The 19,518-nt window shown below is 37.2% G+C and overlaps 1 protein-coding gene across 50 annotated transcripts in view; it reads right to left on the minus strand.

The window, feature by feature from the left end:
• Positions 1 to 19,518, minus strand: part of ANK2 (ankyrin 2) — a 337,670-nt gene that overhangs the window by 213,136 nt on the left and 105,016 nt on the right. For 13 of the 50 annotated variants that reach the window (XM_045997623.1, XM_045997664.1, XM_045997617.1 and 10 more), the window contains exon 1: positions 17,166 to 17,613. The exons of 18 other annotated variants lie outside the window; for them this stretch is intronic. In XM_045997623.1, the coding sequence (XP_045853579.1) occupies positions 17,166 to 17,300 (135 nt within the window). In that variant the 5' untranslated portion in view covers positions 17,301 to 17,613. Of the gene's footprint in view, positions 1 to 17,165; positions 17,616 to 19,518 lie in introns of those variants that run through there. 19 more of the 50 variants (XM_045997653.1, XM_045997666.1, XM_045997646.1 and 16 more) reach the window with 6 other exon arrangements.

Genomic DNA, 19,518 nt, shown 5'->3' on the forward strand with positions numbered 1-19,518 from the left:
TGCAAGGTATAGAGCTTATGTAATTTTACACTGAAACATGAAACATAGGATGAAAAACTGTCTTAGAAGAGAAATGTGTTTGTTTGATTAATTACAGTGCATAACACACAATAGTGGAAAAAGATTAACAAATCAAGTATTTGTAGCTTGCACCACTCTTTTTTTTCCTAAACATTCCAGCTTATACTACAAAATCCCTCTGTTGGAAATCAGTCAATAAAAACTCCTCTAGTTATTACTGAATTTCAAAGAATATCTGTACTTCTTCGGAAGCAGCTTTCAAAACAAATTCTTGATCTGTTGGTATAAGAGCATTGGCATCAACTCTAAACAGAATTTTGAAAAGGAAACTCCTAATTTAAACATAACTAAAAACAAAACTTGGGTTAATTCATCTGATAGAACTAAGCTTTGGTTCAGATGCCCAAGACCCTTTTAAAAGAAAAATCAGGCCTAAGCCAGCTTTAATGAGAAAGAATTCTCTACTAGTTGTTTATTATTTGACTTTACAAGAATTTATATTACGTGGACTCTATGGGCCTATTTCCCAGAGGCTCGGGATAGCTTCTTAGAACACTTCTCAACCTACCCACTTCCCTTAAGTTTTACTCTGGGGTCCCAAAATAGGATTCAATCATTCACCAGGGCCCCCAGCTTTCCTATTTACGTATTTCCTAACTAGCCTGGCCTTCCAGGGTAGAGGGAGCCCAAGACTTAAACCACACAGTGCCCAACAAAGAGCAGCTCAATAAACATTTGTGGAAATGAAACAAAAGAAAGGAAGAAGTTCCACAAAGTTAACTTGACCAAAGAGGGGCCTGAAGCAGCATTGGTCAATATGAACTAACTAGTGGAAATTTTGCTGTATCAAGTAAATACTTGTGCAGATTTACTAAATTTTAAAACTTGGTTTCAAATCTTGATTAGCAAAATTTATATTTGTTATATTAATTTATCCAAAATTAATTCCCTAAGACTAAATTTCTTTGAGGTCTCCTTTATAATTTATCAGATATCCACCATAAAACCAAATAATGCTAAACTCTTCCTAAGGGTAAATGAACGAAGAGTGATGAGTAAGGATGGCTTCCATCTGTATCATTACTGGGTTTTGGCTGAAGTCATGACAAAACTACTGTCCTCAGCAACGGACTTGATTACATAGGCTCTGGGGCTCAACATTCTCTTACTCTGACAACAATAACATTAGCAAAGAATTTTTTTTTTTAAAAGGAACCACTATCTTAATGTTACTGACAACAGAGAACCAATAGCATTCTGTCTTTTTAGAAATAAGAAAGTCTAATTTTTTCTCCTCTGGGGGGAAAAAAAGACTTTATGTAAAGCACTATGTAAGCTTTTATTATTGTCTGAATTATCCAGAGAAGAGAACTGCCGACAACTCAGTATTTCTGAATGCATAACAACATACAGTAATATCTTTCAAAAACCTCAATATTTACTGTAAGAATAATTAACTTTCTAAATAAAAAAAAAAAAGATCACTGGTTTGTTGGAATTATTCTGACCAAGATACAGAGAAGTTGTTTTCTCTTAGAATTATTACACATATAAAATATACCCAATTTTGGTCATAGGAAATCTACATATTTAATTCCACTTCTACATTCTTATATAAATATCTACCTGTGGTATAACATATAATATTAAATTGCCATATATGTATGTATATGTGTATGTGGTATGTGTGCGTGTTTGTATGTGTGCATGTGTGTGTGTGGAGAATCATATATCCCATCTTCAGAAAAAAACTATAATTGTACTTGAAGGCAGAAACCATGTCTTGTAATTCTTAGAATTTCCAAAGGCTAGCTCAATGCCAAAAATATATTAGCCAATAAAGATGACTATGTTTAATGAAACCTTGGGAAGTATTATGGTGTATACAAAGCTTATACAAATCTGATAACAGGTAAGATAAACACAAGTTATTCTAGCTTTAGTTGCTCAAAAATTAAATTTAGAAAATTTCTAAAGGAGAATAAGGTTACTTTTGGATATATAAAAAGACATCATTAGAACTAACTTTTGCAAAGCTGGCATTAACCTTAGCCAAAAAGATCTTGTTCATCCAACAAAATTAACTTAGATGAAATGTCAAAACTCTTCGTAAATATCAACACCATAAATACGATGTTACTGGTCCTTGACCGAGAACCAAGTGGCAGGCTACTTTTGTCTCCCTAATTAAAGGACAAGACTTGTGAAAATAAGAGATATTGAGAATTTCATTTAAAAGATGTTTACATTGGGCCATTTCTGATTAGCAACATTTGAAAGAGGAACCCAGCACCTAACATGAAGCATGATGAGAACTGGGGTATATATTCAACTCTTGTGGCATCACTACAGGATACAATCCTCTACAGCTGGAGAAGCTCCGTTTCTATTTGGTTTATTTTTCCCACATATAAAAATTGTGGGGCATTTTAGTAACTGAGTTTCTTCTACTGATAACATCTTCTCTTAAATGTAACTATTAATTTAGCACTTACTACGAAGATCTAGCCTGACCTAAAATCTTTCTCTCTGGTTATGATTTCAAGTAAGATACTTGATCATATATGTTGTGACTGGGTTTACTTTGTTTTCCCTGTGTTTTTTTTAAGATAATTGTCGAAAAGCATTACAAACAAGTGAGTCAATTCTTCAACATTTTTACCTGATTCATGTATATTTATGTCATTTTAATGATTTCTTTATTGAAATTTATGAGCATCTCCTGCAGAATAGGGACGGACACACACCATGTTAAGATTCTACATGACACCTGGACTCACTTCTAAATTGTCCACTTGTGAGAGATGCAACAATGTGCAGTTTGCTTCTGTGTGCATTATACTCTGCTCCTCAACCAGACTGCAAACCCGTTAAAGGAATGGACAGTACTTCGTGCCTTTTGTATTTCTTTCTCATGCTTTCCACTATAATATTAATGGTTACTTGTACTGTATGCCAAACACATTTATAGTCTTGTTGGGTCTCATAAACCACCCAACTAAGGAAACTGAGGCTCACTGCATTGAAGCCACTTGTCCATGGACTTTTGGTAATAAATGCCAGAGCTGAGACTCGACCCCAGTCTCACTCCGGAGGCCAGAATCATAACCACCAAGCATTACTGTCTCTCTACCCCCCGTCCCCGACTACGGTTTGGCTGTTCACTTTTCACTGTTGACTGACTTACAGGATTACCTGTGGCTTTCTGTTTTGGGGAAAAGTTACTGCAGCAGCATTCCTGGCCCAGTGATCATGTTCTGATCTCTCTTACTGCACAGTTCCCTGTCCTGTGCTAGGTGCAGGGCCCAAAATTGGAACCATAAGGTGCTGACTCCACTAGAATACCAAGATTTCTTTTCTTTAACATTGCCAACCCAGAGTCGTGACTTTTTTTTTTTTTAAGATTTTTTTTATTTATCTGACAGAGAAAGAGCGTGCACACGTAAGCTACAGAGGGAACACCAGCAGGGGGTGTGGGAGAGGGAGAAGCAGGCTCTGCGCTGAGCAGGGAGCCTGATCCCAGCACTCTGGGATCACGACCTGAGCCAAAGGCAAATGCTCAATGACTGAGCCACCCAAGTACCCAAGAGTCGTGACTTTAAAGGGCACTGTTATACTATTTCAAAATATTACTGCGTATTTGACGAGTGAATCTACAGCAATGTCTCTATCACAGTGATCACTATTACCATACAAAGGAAGTTTTTTCAAGCTCCACAGCATGGTGAGCTTCAAAGACAACATTTGTTCCTCTGTTTTTAAAGCAGCATGCAGACTTTCACTAGCTCATACTGACATATTTCCCTGAGTGGGATTTAAACCTGGACTGCTTCCAACAGGGATGAAACCTCTCTCAGCTGTTCTTAATTAATCACCACACCTGCTGTTTAAATGTTGATTACACCTATAAGAGAGGTTAATATAGTAAATTTTATTTTCCCTGTAAAAATTAACTAGTAAAAATGTTTCCGTAAAAAGTCAGTTCCTCCATGTCCTCATATGAGGACATGGAGAAGCAACATGGGGGGGTAGGGGGATAGGAGAAGAATAAATGAAACAAGATGGGATTGGGAGGGAGACAAACCATAAATGACTCTTAATCTCACAAAACAAACTGGGGGTTGCTGGGGGGAGGTGGGATTGGGAGAGGGGGAGCGGGCTATGGACATTGGGGAGGGGAGGCGAACCATAAGAGACTGTGGACTCTGAGAAACAACCTGAGGGTTTAGGAGGATCAGGGGTGGGAGGTTGGGGGAACAGGTGGTGGGTAATGGGGAGGGCATGTTTTGCATGGAGCACTGGGTGTTGTGCAAAAAGAATGAATACTGTTACGCTGAAAAAATAAATAAAATGAAAAAAAAAAACATATTTCTTACGTTTGTGCTATAAAAAAAAAAAAAAAGTCAGTTCCTCCAGATTGATGGGAAGCTAAATAACAGTAGGATATCAAATAAAATAATAATTTGTTAAAAAACCTAAAAATTAAATATATATACCATAAAAGTATTTGTCTAAAATCATAGAACTTCCTATGTTCTTTACTACCTTTTTTGAATTTATAATCTCTCTTCCCTTAAACAAAGTAGGGGGATGAATATAAAATACATATTCTCATAGTTAGAACATTGGAAAAATAAACTTTGAAAAAAAGCAGCCAGCAGCCATAATCCCATTATTCAAACTTAACAGTGCATATTTTGATGTACTTTCTTCTAGAATTTTTCTACATATACACTATAATCGTGTGTATAGATGATGTTTTGCGAAGTCGGGATAGTATTACTCTATCTTCTACTTTTAAAACATTACCAAGTAAGTATTGCCTACATCATTCAAAACTTTTAAAAGATATTCTAAATCTAGGGGCACCTGGATGGCTCAGTGGGTAAAGCCTCTGCCTTCAGCTCAGGTCACGATCCCAGAGTCCTGGGATCGAGTTGCCCATCGTGCTCTCTGCTCGGTGGGGAGCCTGCTTCCTTCTCTCTCTGCCTGCCTCTCTGCCTACTCGTGATTTCTGTCTGTCAAATAAATAAATAAAATCTTTTTAAAAAAGAAGATATTCTAAATCTCATACAATAGTTTACAGGTAGATTATAATTGGTTTTAGCTTCTCCTAATCATTTGTATAACTAGTACCTTTGATTTTCATTATTGTCAAGAAGACTATGGTAAGAGGTTTATATGTCAGTCTTTGTGCCTGTTTGGATGATGTCCGTTGTTTAAATTCCTAAAGGTGGAATAATCATTTCAAAGACGCCAATTCTTGGTACATATGGTAATACTGCACAACTGTCCTTGAGAGAGCCTGAATGAAAAGATACAGTCATACCTGACAGCGGAAGAGCCTATGTCAACATAACACACTCAGAGTGGCTTTGCTCGACTGGTATGTGTGTCATTACAGTTTTGACTTATCTTTTCTATTTTTGAAGAATTTGAAAACTTAATTATACACTTAGTGCCTATTACATTTTCTGTCTTCCTTGACTTGTTTGTTCACCTTTAGGTCCTCTTACAGTTTTAAATGTCTTTCTGACTTTTAAAAACTTTATAATGACAAGTTAACAGTGTGTCTTATTTGTTGCAAGTTTTTCTGAGTTTGTGATTTTCTTAATGTATCTTTTGACTTTCAGAAGTTTTAAATTTTAGGGGTGCCTGGGTGGCTCAGTGGGTTAAAGCCTCTGCCTTCAGCTCAGGTCATGAACTCAGGGTCCTGGGATTGAGCCCCACATCGGGCTCTCTGCTCCGCAGGGAGCCTGCTTCCTCCAATCTCTCTGCCTGCCTCTCTGCCTAGTTGTGATTTCTCTCTGTCAAATAAGCAAAATATTTTTTTTTAAAAAAAGTTGTTTTAAATTTTATAAATTAAAAAGTATTAACCTCACTTTTAATTTTTATTCCATTGCTTTTGTGCTTTCCAGTACTGAAATCAATGAAATACTTCTCTTCATTTTCTCCTATCTTTAAAAAATTACTTTTTTTTCCATTTAACTTTTATTACCTAATTTATTTTGGTATTATGCATAAGTTATAATCTTACTTGAAATTTTCCAAGTGGGCAATTTTTTCCAGTTGCTGAAAATCTTTGAACCCACTTTTAACTTCCTTTAACATCTCCTTTTTAACATTTTTCCTTCCTTGAAAAACCAGCACAACAGAGTGAGTTTAGGTCTACTTTTCAATCCTGGTTTTACCACTCACCATGAGCTATCTGGCCCTGAGCAAGTTACTAAACTCAAATTTCAGTTTTCTGGTCTATAAAATGCACAGAGTCATGTGGATTAAATAAGGTAATATATGTAAAATCCCTAAGGAGAGTGGTGTATTAAGGTAGCAAACACTTAACAAAAGGAAATTTTAAAACTGGACTCACAAAGCTATCATCAGGAGTAAATGACATTTATGCTCACTGGTATGCAGCTCATCATTACAGAACCTGGCAAATAATAAGACTAAATACATGGTAGCTATTATTATTAATAGTTAATATAGAATCTCCCCATATTCCTACATTCCTTTCATTCATTCATTCATTCTACTGTCATTTTCCACATCTAAGTCAACTTTTGATCCTGAATAGGTCTGTTCCCAATGCTGGATCAAGAGGTTAGGTATGGGCCAGAAAGCAACCCAGGATCAATAACTTGGCTGAAATTGTCCATGACTAGACTCTGACATGTAGCTGTAACCATAGAGGTCACACTTTTTTTTAAAGATTTATTTATTTGAAAGAGTGGGCATGAGTGAGGACATGCAGAGCAGTGGCGGGGGGGCAGGCGGGGCAAAGGGAGAAGGAGAGAGAAACTTTAGCAGACTCCACACTGAGTGCAGAGTCTGATATGGAGTTCAATCTCATGTTCCCCAGATCACGACCTGAGCCGAAATGAAGAGTTGGATGCTTAACCGACTGTACCACGCAGGTGCCCCTATGTTGGTCACATTTTAAACAGGAATGGAAGTTAACATGTCCATCTGGATGGTTGCTTAATTCTTCAAAAAATTAATTGGTGAGTATATATTAATTAGCACCAAAGAAAAGATTGATTTCAGTCTGTATTTTTATATTATATAATAATAGAGAGAGGAGGAAGGAAGGGAGAAAGAGGAAGAAAGAAGGAAAGAAAGAAGGAAAGGAAGAAAGAGCATGTAGACAATAAGATTCATTATTTACTTTCTTGAAAGAGACTGATTAAATACTTAATTTTACAGATATTTTAGATGCATATATAATTTTAAAAGTTGAAAATCTATGGAATGACTATTTGACACTTCACATTAGTTGATGTACTAAGAAATTTTAATGAGACCAGAAGAACTTTGTTAATCATCTGTCATGTGCTACATGACTTTTTAGGTGTAAGTGTGGAATTCAACGAGGATATTGTACTAGATGTCGATCCCAGGAGAGAATCAGATCATGTGGAACAATCGTGCTATTCAATCTGGCTGCTCAAGAGTGGAATCAAATTATGATTTAAAACAAAAATTGGACACATTTGCACAACAGAGTCTTATAGAACCTCAGTGTCTAGATTTCTGACAGGAGTTTACAAGGTTAAAAAATGAATAAAAGGATTCTATATAAATGTAGAGTAATTACTAGCTTTTAGAAGTGGAGCTTAAATGTACTCAAAGTGCTATCTTTTTTTTTAATTTTTTTTAAGATTTCTTATTTATTTATTTGACACAGAGAGATCACAAGTAGGCAGAGAGGCAGGCAGAGAGAGTGAGAGGGAAGCAGGCTCCCCGCCGAGCAGAGAGCCCGACGCGATCCCAGGACCCTGAGATCACGACCCGAGCCCAAGGCAGCGGCTCAAACCACTGAGCTATCATTTAAAATTCCACTGCAGGACGCCTTGGTGGCTCACTTGGTTAAGGGTCTGCCTTCAGCTCAGGTCATGATCCCAGAGGCCTGGGATCAAGTCCCGAATCAGGCTCCCTACTCTGCGGTGAAGCCTGCTTCTCCCTCTCCCACTCCCCCTGCTTATGTTCCCTCTTTCACTATCTCTCCCTCTGCCAAATAAATAAAACCTTAAAAATAAATAAATAAATATAAATTAAATTCTATTGCTGTGCAATGCAAGACTTTCTTCCTTTTAAAACCATACAGCAGAACTGCAGGAGTTCATACAATATCATGTATTACAGACGTATAGACAAGTTTGTGAGACATTTGCCAGCAGAGCCGACTCCATTCCCATGTATCCTGTGTGGTCTTGGTTTCTGTAACTGCCACTAAATAGAATTTTGGCTGTCAGTTGAATTAACCTGGATTAGAAGAATCTTAATAAAATGTGAAGGGCTTTTATACTCTTGTTGACCTTTTGCACTGATGGTACATATTCAGCCCTGTTTCTTCAGGAAAAGCAATCTCTCAGAACATAAAGCAGTAGTTATCATACTTTAGTGCACTCAAGGGTTACTTAGAGATCATGCTTAATCTTGTTAAACAGATATTCTTGGCTCCCACCTCAGAGATTCTAATTCTGGAGGTCTGGAGTGGGGCTCAGCAATCTACATCACTTTAAAACGCCCCAGATGATTCTTCTGATGTGAGTGGTTCACAGAATACACTTTGGGAGGTGCTGACATAAAGGATTAACTAGACCTTTCATTCTGTTTATTTATTACACAACCCAAATACGCCTTATCCCTTATGTCATCATCAATCATTTAGTCGGTCAAATTGTTTGAAGTAGCAATGCATAAGAAGCTGAATATGATAAACCATTTTAAAAATTATTATATACTACAGATATATGGCCAAGTTTGTAAACATACACCTTACGGGTAGAAATTTTTTGAATGCCTGTTATTTCTGAAAATTGCCATTTTCCTTTTATAAATCTGGGAGGAAAAAAGCTGTATGTGGCAACCAATGATCTCCAGAAATTAACTTGTCACAATTAACTTGTGTACTTCTGTTTTGTTTTGTTTTGTTTTTTAAAGATTTTACCTATTTTCTTTCTTTTTTTTTTTAAGATTTTATTTATTTATTTGACAGAGAGAGATCATAAGTAGGCAGAGAGGCAGGCAGAGAGAGTGAGAGGGAAGCAGGCTCCCTGCCGAGCAGAGAGCCCAATGTGGGACTCGATCCCAGGACCCTGAGATCATGACCTGAGCTGAAGGCAGCGGCTTAAACCACTGAGCCACCCAGGTGCCCCAAGATTTTACCTATTTTAATTTGAGAGAGAGAAAGAGCATGCATACGCACATACAAGCATTGGGGGTGGGGGGGCCAAAGGGAGAGAGAGAAGCAGATGCCCTGCTGAGCAGGGAGCTAGGTTGTGGGGCTCGAACCCAGGACCCTGGGATCATGACCTAAGTAGAAGGCAGACGCTTAACCATGTGCACTTCTGTTTTACTAGAGGTCTTAGTAGATGCTTTCTAATTTCCTTTAGAAAGTCAACAACCTAGAAAGATACAATACTAAAGTAGTAAATCTAAAGAGACTTCAACTCTATTTTTTTTTAAGATTTGATTTATTTATCTGACAGAGAGACAGATCACAAGTAGGCAGAGAGGCAGGCCGAGAGAGAGAGGGAAGCAGGCTCCCCCCTGAGCAGAGAGCCCGATACAGGACTCGATCCCAGGACCCAGAGATCATGACCTGGGCCGAAGGCAGAGGCTTAAGCCACTGAGCCACCCAGGTGCCCCAACTCTATTTTTAATATATTATTTCTGCCTGGAGATTCAATTTCTTGAACTTATCCTTGATAAACTGAGAATTCTTATTTAGGCAAATTATCAATCTTAGAAATTTAATTTTAAGTACATGTTATGTTTATTTAATAAAGTTGTTAACCAGACTATAGAAAATGTTAGCGTATCAGGTATGACATAAGATTATACTTCAAAGCTCCCTTTTGTAACTCATTGATAATTAAGGTAGATAGAGAGTACCCAAAAAATCTCAAAATTTAAAATGTCAGCAACATTTATAATTCATCAAAAACATTTCAATTCAAAGTCTCTACTGTTTAAATACCTGACTTTTGCATAGCTTTTAGATACAACTCATTAGCTCAGAGACACTACTGAAATGATTACACTTCAAATGATCATTTTAGTATTTTTACTTCTCATAAGCAAATATAAAGAAAGGCACAAAAGTATTTTATTATAGTCACAAAAGCCCACACAAATATGATATGAATGCAAGTTTTGAAAAGTCAAACACTTAAACTTCTGACAGTCAAATGTGATCTAATATGCCCCCAATTTCAAGGAGAACTTTCAAATGAAAGTGAAGGAATCAGTAAACCAGTAGATATTTCTTGTGGCATAATAAATTTTAAGTTTCACCCACTAAAGGGGCATTAAATCTAAAACAGCAATTGAAAGTGGGTAAGAAATACGGCAGATGTCTGTGTGGGAAGGAAGCAAAATATGGTTGAAAAGACAGCTCTCTCCCTGGAGTAGTCTCCCTCCATCATACATGTGACCTTGAAAAGGTCACTATCTACAGCGGGACTACTCTTATTAAATATAGCAGAAGAAAGACTATTAAAAATTATTACATGGTTCAATTAAGGAATTATGTTTGGTTTGGATGAGCCTCATTATAAGAAAAATATAATGGAAATACTATATTAGCTATTGTTTAAAACGATTCCTCTTACCACAAGGTCATCTTTCAGTGAATCTCAAACTTGCATTTTTTGTATGATTTGATATAAAGAATGCATAATAATTTAGAAAAATATATACTTTTTATATAGAAAATATGTTCCTTACAATTACTATTTCATGGCAGTAATGTGTATGCATTTGAAGTAAAGGTACATTCTTTTTTTGAACAGAAGGTTGTAACGAAAACTTCTTAGTCACCAAGTTCTTTAAATGTTTTTAGAAAAGTCTTTTTTTGGTGCCTCTATCACTGTTCAACTTTCACAGTCTCTGGTTTCATCTGGAGGCTTGTCACCTGCAGCTGGAAAATGCCCACAACTAGATCTGCTAACTTGGTGATTTCCTAGTCATTAATTTATTCATATTTTCCATAAACATTTATTAAGAATCTATGAGGTGCCAGGTACTCTGTTAGGCACTGCAAAAAGAGTGGAGCTTCTAGTATGCAAACCACCATCTAATCACTTTTTCTAAAGCAGATTTCAATCAGTGATCGTTCCCTAGAATAGAATCCAAATTCTAAAGCTTGGCTCGTGGAGCTCTTGATAATTTGATCCCATGCTTACTATCCAAATTTCATGAGTTCCACACATGTTCAATAGAAACTAGGTGTGTCAAAGCTGTGGGGGTTTACACGCGGCTTCTCTATCATTCCAGCATTACTATTGACTGCAATGCTGAGTTTGGGATCTGCCCAATGTTTAAGATTTGACTTTTCTGAGACCCTCTAATTGAGTTGTCACCCTTAGGTATTCCAGAATGCCCAGCGCTTTCTCACCACGTCATAGCAATATTGGGACTCCTGTTTTGTCCATCTTAGATTACATTTCTTAAACCAAGATTATGTGTCTTACTCATCTTGGTGGACCCAGTACTCGGCTTTTAGTGGATGCTCCAAATATGCTTACTGAGTATACTTTCTTTTCTTCTCTCTTTTTTTAAAGATGTTATTTATTTATTTACTTGACAGAGAGAGAGAGAGAGAGAAAGCACAAGCAGGGGGAACAGCAGAGGAAGAAAGAGAAGCAGGCTCCCCATTGAGCAGGGAGCCTCACACAGGGCTCGATCCCAAGACTCTGGGATCATGACCTGAGCCGAAGGTAGCTGCTTAACCACTGAGCCACCCAGGTGCCCCTGAGTATGCTTTCTTCTCAACAGGAACCAAGATTGTACTCTGCTTCCAAGATCTACTACAGACTCCTAACTTCTCCATTAGCAGAAGGGATATTCCAAATACTTAACTGGTACAGCTTAGGCATGAACCAATCTCAGTGGATGCTGGCTCTAGCCCTAGAGGAAGGTGGTCCTGGAGGCCCTTGCTGGTCCAGGCACCATTCCTTTGTTTGCTCATTTGGGGGATGGAGTGGACTGGGGAATCCTGGAAATAAGTTCCAGGTAGCCTCAGTAGAAGGCACAGCTTGGTGGACCCATAGAAGCAATGGTTTAATTAGTCTTTATTGGAAGCATTTCAAGGTGTAAACAAGTACAGCTGTTCCGATCCATAGTGGCTGAATATCAGCACTGTCCATGAGGCATTCCCCAAACATTGGCCTGCACTGGTTCTCCCCTTCTTCAGCGTCTTATAGGTACTCATTTCTCCACTTGCATTGTCACATAATTGCCTACTGGCCTTTAGAGTTAATTGACTACATGTGGGCAAGTTCTATCTCTAAAACTTGACTAGGAAGTTCCTAGAGGATAGAACCATGTCTTATCTTCTTTCAACATCAATCTTTAAAGAAATCATCCAAAAATTACAAAACCATGCTCTATATCATCTCATATTTTTTTGAAATGTTTTGTCAGAATAGATTTCATTATAGTCTTGGCTCTTCTTAGAGTTAATATCAAAACTACATGAAGAAAGCTTCCTTAGAGCGGTTATAAAAAGCTACTAAAAATAATACCCAAAGAAAATGAAAACACTAATTCAAAAAGTAATTCAAAAAGGTATTCATGTGTTTATCACAGCATTATTTACAATAGTCAATATATGAAAACAACCCAAGGATCCATTTGTAGATGAACGAATAAAGAAGATGTGAGATATATAATTATATAATATATAATGGGATACACACACACACACACACAAAAACACACTATGGAATATTACACAGCCATAAAAAAGGATGAGCTCTTGCCATCCATAACAACATGGATGGACCTAGAGAGTATTCTGCTAAGTGAAGTAAATCAGAATAAGAAAGGCAAATGCCATATGATTTCACTTACATGTGGAATCTAAAAAACAGAACAAAAGACTAAATGAAAAACAGAATCAGAGCTATAAATACAGAGAACAAGCTGATGGTTGCCAGATGAGAGGGGGGGATGGAAAGACGAGAAAAACGGGTGAAGGAGAATAGGAGATACAGGTTGCCAGTTGTGAAATGAAAAAGTAATGGGAATAAAGGGTACAACACAGGGAATATAGTCAATGGTACTGTAATAGTTTTGTATGTGACAGATGGTATGCATATACTTGTGGAAAGCATAACATAACACAGAGTTGAATCACTATGTTGTACACCCAAAACTAACATAACATTGTGTGTCAATTATATTCAAATTTACAAAAATTTTTAAACTGAAAAACAAAACAATCTAACTGTGATAATAACAGATTTTTAAGTCCTTTCAGGATTAATGTAAGAGGCAACAGCATTTCAGAAGAAACCCTTAGCACATGCTCAGAAGCCTAACATCTTCATTAGGAAGGCAGATATTTTCCCAGTGCATTTGGAAAAAGGTCTCTGGAGGTAGAATTCTCTCGTCCCTGAAGTTTGAGTGAAAGGAGGGATGCTCACAGGCACTGGGAATACTCACAACAAATGAACTGGAGTCCAGTCCACCTGCAGTTGGGAATAGGAATCTGCCCAGAAGTTTTGCCTACACTTTTATCTCCACACAAATACCTCCCTGCTACTAGAGTCCTTGCTGCACTAGAAAAGTGAAAACCAGAAATTGTAACTAGTTTGAAATGTATTTCCAAATTGCTTTTCAAATAGTTAGAAAAATTTATAGCATATTCAGGAATGTTGCTCAGTCTCAACACAATCTTCCAAAACTTCATATTATTACATTTTATATCTTTGTTAACAGAATGGTAACTTATGATTATTTTAATTTGTATCTTTACAAATAAAAAAATTATGACTACATTAATATTTAGTAACTGAAAAGTTAGCAATTGAATAATAATAGAAAAATTAAGTAATTGTGTGAATACAGCCAGACCTATTTGTTTCCCGATTGTCCACGGCTGCTTTCTCTCTACAGAGAAGTTCCTGCCCAGAGACCCAGAGGCCCAGAGAAGCCACTGCCACAGAGACCAGGTAGCTTGCAACGTCTATAACGTTCACTCCCTACAGTTCTTTCCAGAAAAATTTAGCTGACCTGGCCTCTGGAATTTAAACATTAATTTGTATATACATTAGGAAAAAAACATATTATTTGTCCAGTTATAGAACTTTAAAAATGTTTGGAATATTAGCTGTTCATCTTTTTCACATTTTTTAATAAAAGTTATCATAATGCCAAAATAATATTTAGTTTTCTATTTTTTTGGTATAATTTTTGTGTTTGCTACGTAATATATCTGGAAATTATTCTGGTCTGATTTTCTTTTTCTTTTTTATAAAAAGAAATATTAAAAAATCCATAAACTTTTAAGTGGAATTGCAATTACGGACATACAATAGTACGGTTCAAGAAGAAATTATTTTTGGTTTCTGACTTCCAACACAATTCCTGATAACTGATTTATTCCTCATTGCTATACTCATCTATACAAATGTCAAAATATTCAAAATTCTAAGTAAAATTTAAAGAAAAGAATGAAGTATTGATTTATATAAAACCCACCAGTTTTAATACCTCAAAAATTTATATTTTTCCATAAGTTTTGTTCTGATTATGAAAAAAATTAGAGAATTTATTAATTTGAAATATTTGGCCTAATGACATAATAAACTATCTAAAACATTTCTAAGTTTATTTCTATGAAAAAGGTGCCAAGTACCTCTGTTTCTGTCTTCCTTCACCAAAAAAGAATATTATAAAAATAAAAGTTAATACGTTCTAAAGCTCTTAACAACTGTTTACCATTAATTGTGACAAGCATGAATGATGGAAATTGACTAAGGAGCATATCTATCTAGATGATTAGGGAAGGAGTGACTTCAGTCTTATAGTACCCATTTAGCAGCAAAGAAAGATGATAGAGGGGCGCCTGGGTGGCTCAGTGGGTTAAAGCCTCTGCCTTCGGCTCAGCTCATGATCCCGGGGTCCTGGGATCGAGCCCCACATCGGGCTCTCTGCTCCGCGGGGAGCCTGCTTCCTCCTCTCTCTCTGCCTGCCTGTCTGCCTAGTTGTGATTTCTCTCTGTCAAATAGATAAAATATTTAAAAAAAGAAAGAAAGAAAGAAAGATGATAGAGTTTCCTAAGTTTGGAAAACTTCAGCCAGACAGAACCGCATATTTAGCTTAAGCCATCCTCTGTATTAAGAATTATTATTATTGTTATTATAATATTATTATTATGGCCTCACAAAGTGGAGAAATTTCCGAGTAGACTATCACTTGGGAAGGAAGACAACAGGTGCATTTCCACCTCTACCATAACTTTCCAAGTTATAGCAAGCATTATATGCTCCCATCTATAAAGTCATTGACAGAAAAGTTTACTCAATGATCAGCAGATTATGTTCTTTAAGTCAGAGAAATCAGATTTTAATTTATTTTTTAAATCAACTCACATTTTTCAGGACCAGTATCGACATTAATAGAAATAGAAGGATTATAATGAAAGAATGATGTTGCTGGTGATTATTTATTTGAAAACATGTTGAACTCTTTTCTGAACTCTGAAGTTTTGAGTGAATCTCTCATTCCAGCCCTTGGACCTCAGAAGCATGTTGTCACTTGTTTACCTATATTTAATTTTTAAAGCACCTTTATTTTCAGGCATTACATTTTTCTTAATGATGTTTAAAGGGTGAGAAAATGGAATACACTCATATAACTTAAAAATATGGAAAGAATTATTAACTAACATTTGAAAGAATGGTTTAAATTCTAAATTAATAAAAAAAAATATTCATAGAAACTACCTTTTAAACAAGACAGTTACTTCTTAGGGACTATATTTACACACTACAACTAAGCAAACGTTGAGTCACTAAAAAGTTACCCAAAAAAAGTTTACCTTTCTTTTCCCACCTCAGTTCAGAAATTGCACTAGAAGCACGGCTTAGCGATCCGGAGTAACTTTCCTGGTGGATGTGGGTAATTTAACCCACAACCCAGAAGGAGAAACCTCAGCTGTGTGATTGTGAAGGCAGGTGTCCTCCCCTCCCCGTGGGACTGCCCGCCTCCCCACCTTTCTGTTTATTCTCCTGCCTGTGGTGACTTTCACTCCCAATCCTGGAAGCACTGTCTTCTTTTTCACTATAGTGCTGACAGACTTTCTTTTCACTTCTGCTAACTGCAAACACGGCCTCTGCATGTTGTTTTTATTGATAAGTTCTTAGTTTCTGTTTCAGTTTCCCTGGGGTCTGACAGAATTTCAATGCTAGGAAATTATGAGATTCTTCCAGATCAAAGTAACAGCCAAAGAGCACCACAGACTCCTCACCTACTTGTTCTTCTCACCCCGGGAAATATCAGGTATCACGTCCTGAGGAGGAGTACAACTCCTCTGTCTCTTTTACTCAGAAATCCTCCATAATCCTAGTCTCATGGTTTCACTCCGAATTAAATAACTTGCGATAAAGTCAAATTACTGGGTCTGACAGATCAAAGATAAACTTTACTCTCCAGCAAATTTGAAAATCAAAATATTTCAGATAGAGATTGTTGGCCCTGCCAGCTAAAAATCACAATAGGCCTTTGTAACCATTCTAAGGAACATATCGTGACTATGAATTATTACAATCTGAAAGCAGCTTCGACATTTGATTGCTCAACTTAAGCCTCTGCACAAAACATTAGTATCATCATTAGAGTGGCATTCAAAGGCCTTTTCACTGAAGTTAGTCAGATATTGGAAGGAAAATGCCTTTATGGGCTGCAACTGGGATTCCAAGTTAGCATCTGCTTAAAAAATGCCCTGTGACCTAATGGAAAATGAACTATACATGAATATATAAATAGGCCGAAGAATGTGACAGCCTGAATGTAAGTGAATCGGAGTAATATTGCTCTAAGTCACTCTGTAATCAAATATATGTTTGGCTTTGCACAAAATCTCAAATGAAAATGACAGCATCGCCGCTTATTTCCAAATGTCAGTTCATAGCTAAAGCCGAACTCCGGAGGCACGGACACGGGGCGCCACATGGCCCACGAAGGGGACACAACAGCGTGCCACCGAACCAGAGACAGCCAGGTAGTTGGATCACCTCAGTTTTACTCTGTCGCCTTCCTTCCAGGAAGTTTGGAGGTGGACCAATGAGGTCCACAGTCGATCCTTATGCCACCATCCTCCCCCTCCTCGTGTGTGGCTTAGAACTTACCCAGACCCCAAGTTCTCTGGTGTCCTCGCTGTTACAGCCATAGTAGTCTGGGGTTTTATCCAATTCCTGCATGTGTCCTTGTGCTCTTACGCTCTTATCCGCATGACAGGACGGGCAGAGAGCTGCATTACCCATCTCAGCTCTACAGTTCCTGCTGTCACTGGGCCTGTGCTTGCCCTCTGTGGTCTGTCCAGGGCTCCCAGGGGGACGCTACTGTGGACAATGCATCCGGACGACCCTTGGCTCCTCTGCACAGTTCCCCTACACGCCCCTCACCAGTTCTCCCCATCTGCTGGCTGGCTTGCTGGTGGCAGAGAGAACTCAAAACCCCAGCAACTGCAGGCTGCATTCAGTGACCATTTCCAATTCAGGCTCTGCCAGTCTATTTTTACACCTACCAGGCCAGCTATGCATGTCAATGGAGTGAGGGGGGTGAACTGAGACCGAGCAGGGGAGGGGGCGGTGTTGTTTTGTTTTTCACCATGTGAGCAGCCTGTTCTACACATGGACTTAAGTTCCTGCTGTGTGAAATGTCTCTGCATTGAGAATTTTTGCATTACTCGGTAAATGCCTTTGAGTCCTTTGATTTCCTCCCCCCTCTGTCTTTCTAGTCGCATGGAACACCAAATCTGTTAATGATCTCTTTACCAGCACAACAGGTAGAAACTATTCTCATGATTGTTTAAACTAAGAGGCATACCCTCAGCTGACAGACATTATCATTTTCATGATCATTTACAGCAAACAACTGGCCATCCTTTCAGCACTTAAACTTCATCAGATTGGGAGAGGGGGAGCGGGCTATGGACATTGGGGAGGGGAGGCGAACCATAAGAGACTATGGACTCTGAAAAACAACCTGAGGGTTTTGAAGGGTCAGGGGTGGGAGGTTGGGGCAACCTGAGGGTTTTGAAGGGTCAGGGGTGGGAGGTTGGGGGAACAGGTGGTGGGTAATGGGGAGGGCACGTTTTGCATGGAGCACTGGGTGTTGTGCAAAAAGAATGAATACTGTTACGCTGAAAAAATAAATAAAATGGAAAAAAAAAAACTTCATCAGAAACACATCCGTCAAAATGGCTTGTTTTACAATGATATAGATGTTCTGAATTCCACAACGTATCTACAGTTTTCCATTATTCATGATCATGCCACAGTACAGCAAACATTTTGATTTACTTATAATTCTTTTCAATTTTTAACACTTTGGAAATGTTCCCCCCAGCTTTATAAAAAAATAATTGAAAATGGCTTTCAAAAACATACATACTGTCCCTGAAACCATATTACAGATTTTTGAAAGAAGTTGTTTCCCACGGAGATGAGCACAGCAAATGCAGAGATTTTTATGAAGTCATTTATGATAAACATCAAGCCTTTGTTACAGACTATTACTGATTAAATTTTATTCTCCCCATTAACTTTCCTCTAAAACTTTATTTATATAGTGTTTTATTATTCGTCCTATCCTTCCTCATTTGATATTTGCTTTCTCTTTTCATATCTTCTAAATAGATTTTAAACTACTCAATGGCAGGATAAAGATTAACATTTTGTACCATCTATTCAAGTTATATATTAAGTATTAAATGTTAAATCTACTGAATTGAAAGCAATCATTTGGGGAAAACAGGATGTGGAAGATATTTAGAAATTAACCACATCACACTGATAGAATAAAACTTACCTTCCGATTTGCTATTTCTTTTAACTAAAAATGTCTATCATTATGATTATTTATTCCATAAAAACAGCATTCCTGAAATAGCCTATCACTCTATATCACTGTCCAAAACCCTAACCAAACAAACATACACACACACACACACAAAACAAACAAAGAAACAACACCCTTTAACAAACTCAAATCTAAGAATGGCATTTTTGGATTATTGATTCTTATAGCCCTATGCTGGGATATTTTTTTGTTTTGTTTTGTTTTGTTTTACCAATCCTGTTTGAATAGCGCTTTATCCCAGAATTTATGAACCTAGAGTATGTTATTTACTGTAAAGATCCTATCCTTAATTCCAGTTTCACAGAATTTCAGTATTCGGTGAAATTATTTTTATCTTTCAGCTATAGGTGATGACATATTTTAAAATAGCTTTTTTTAAATTTATTGACTGAACAAATAACATTATGATAAAAATGGGGGCATAATTTCTCCATTCATGTGAAAGACAAGCATAATCTAAATATTTTAAATGTTAAAATTTTAATGGAGATTAAGGAGTGCACTTGTTGTGATGAGCCCGGGTGATGCATGAAAGTGTTGAATCGCTATAGTGTACACCTAAAACTAATATTACCTGGCCTGTTAACTAACTGGAATTTAAATAAACACCTTTAAAAA

This window comes from Meles meles, chromosome 2, assembly GCF_922984935.1.
Source record: "Meles meles chromosome 2, mMelMel3.1 paternal haplotype, whole genome shotgun sequence".
Lineage (NCBI taxonomy): Eukaryota > Metazoa > Chordata > Mammalia > Carnivora > Mustelidae > Meles > Meles meles.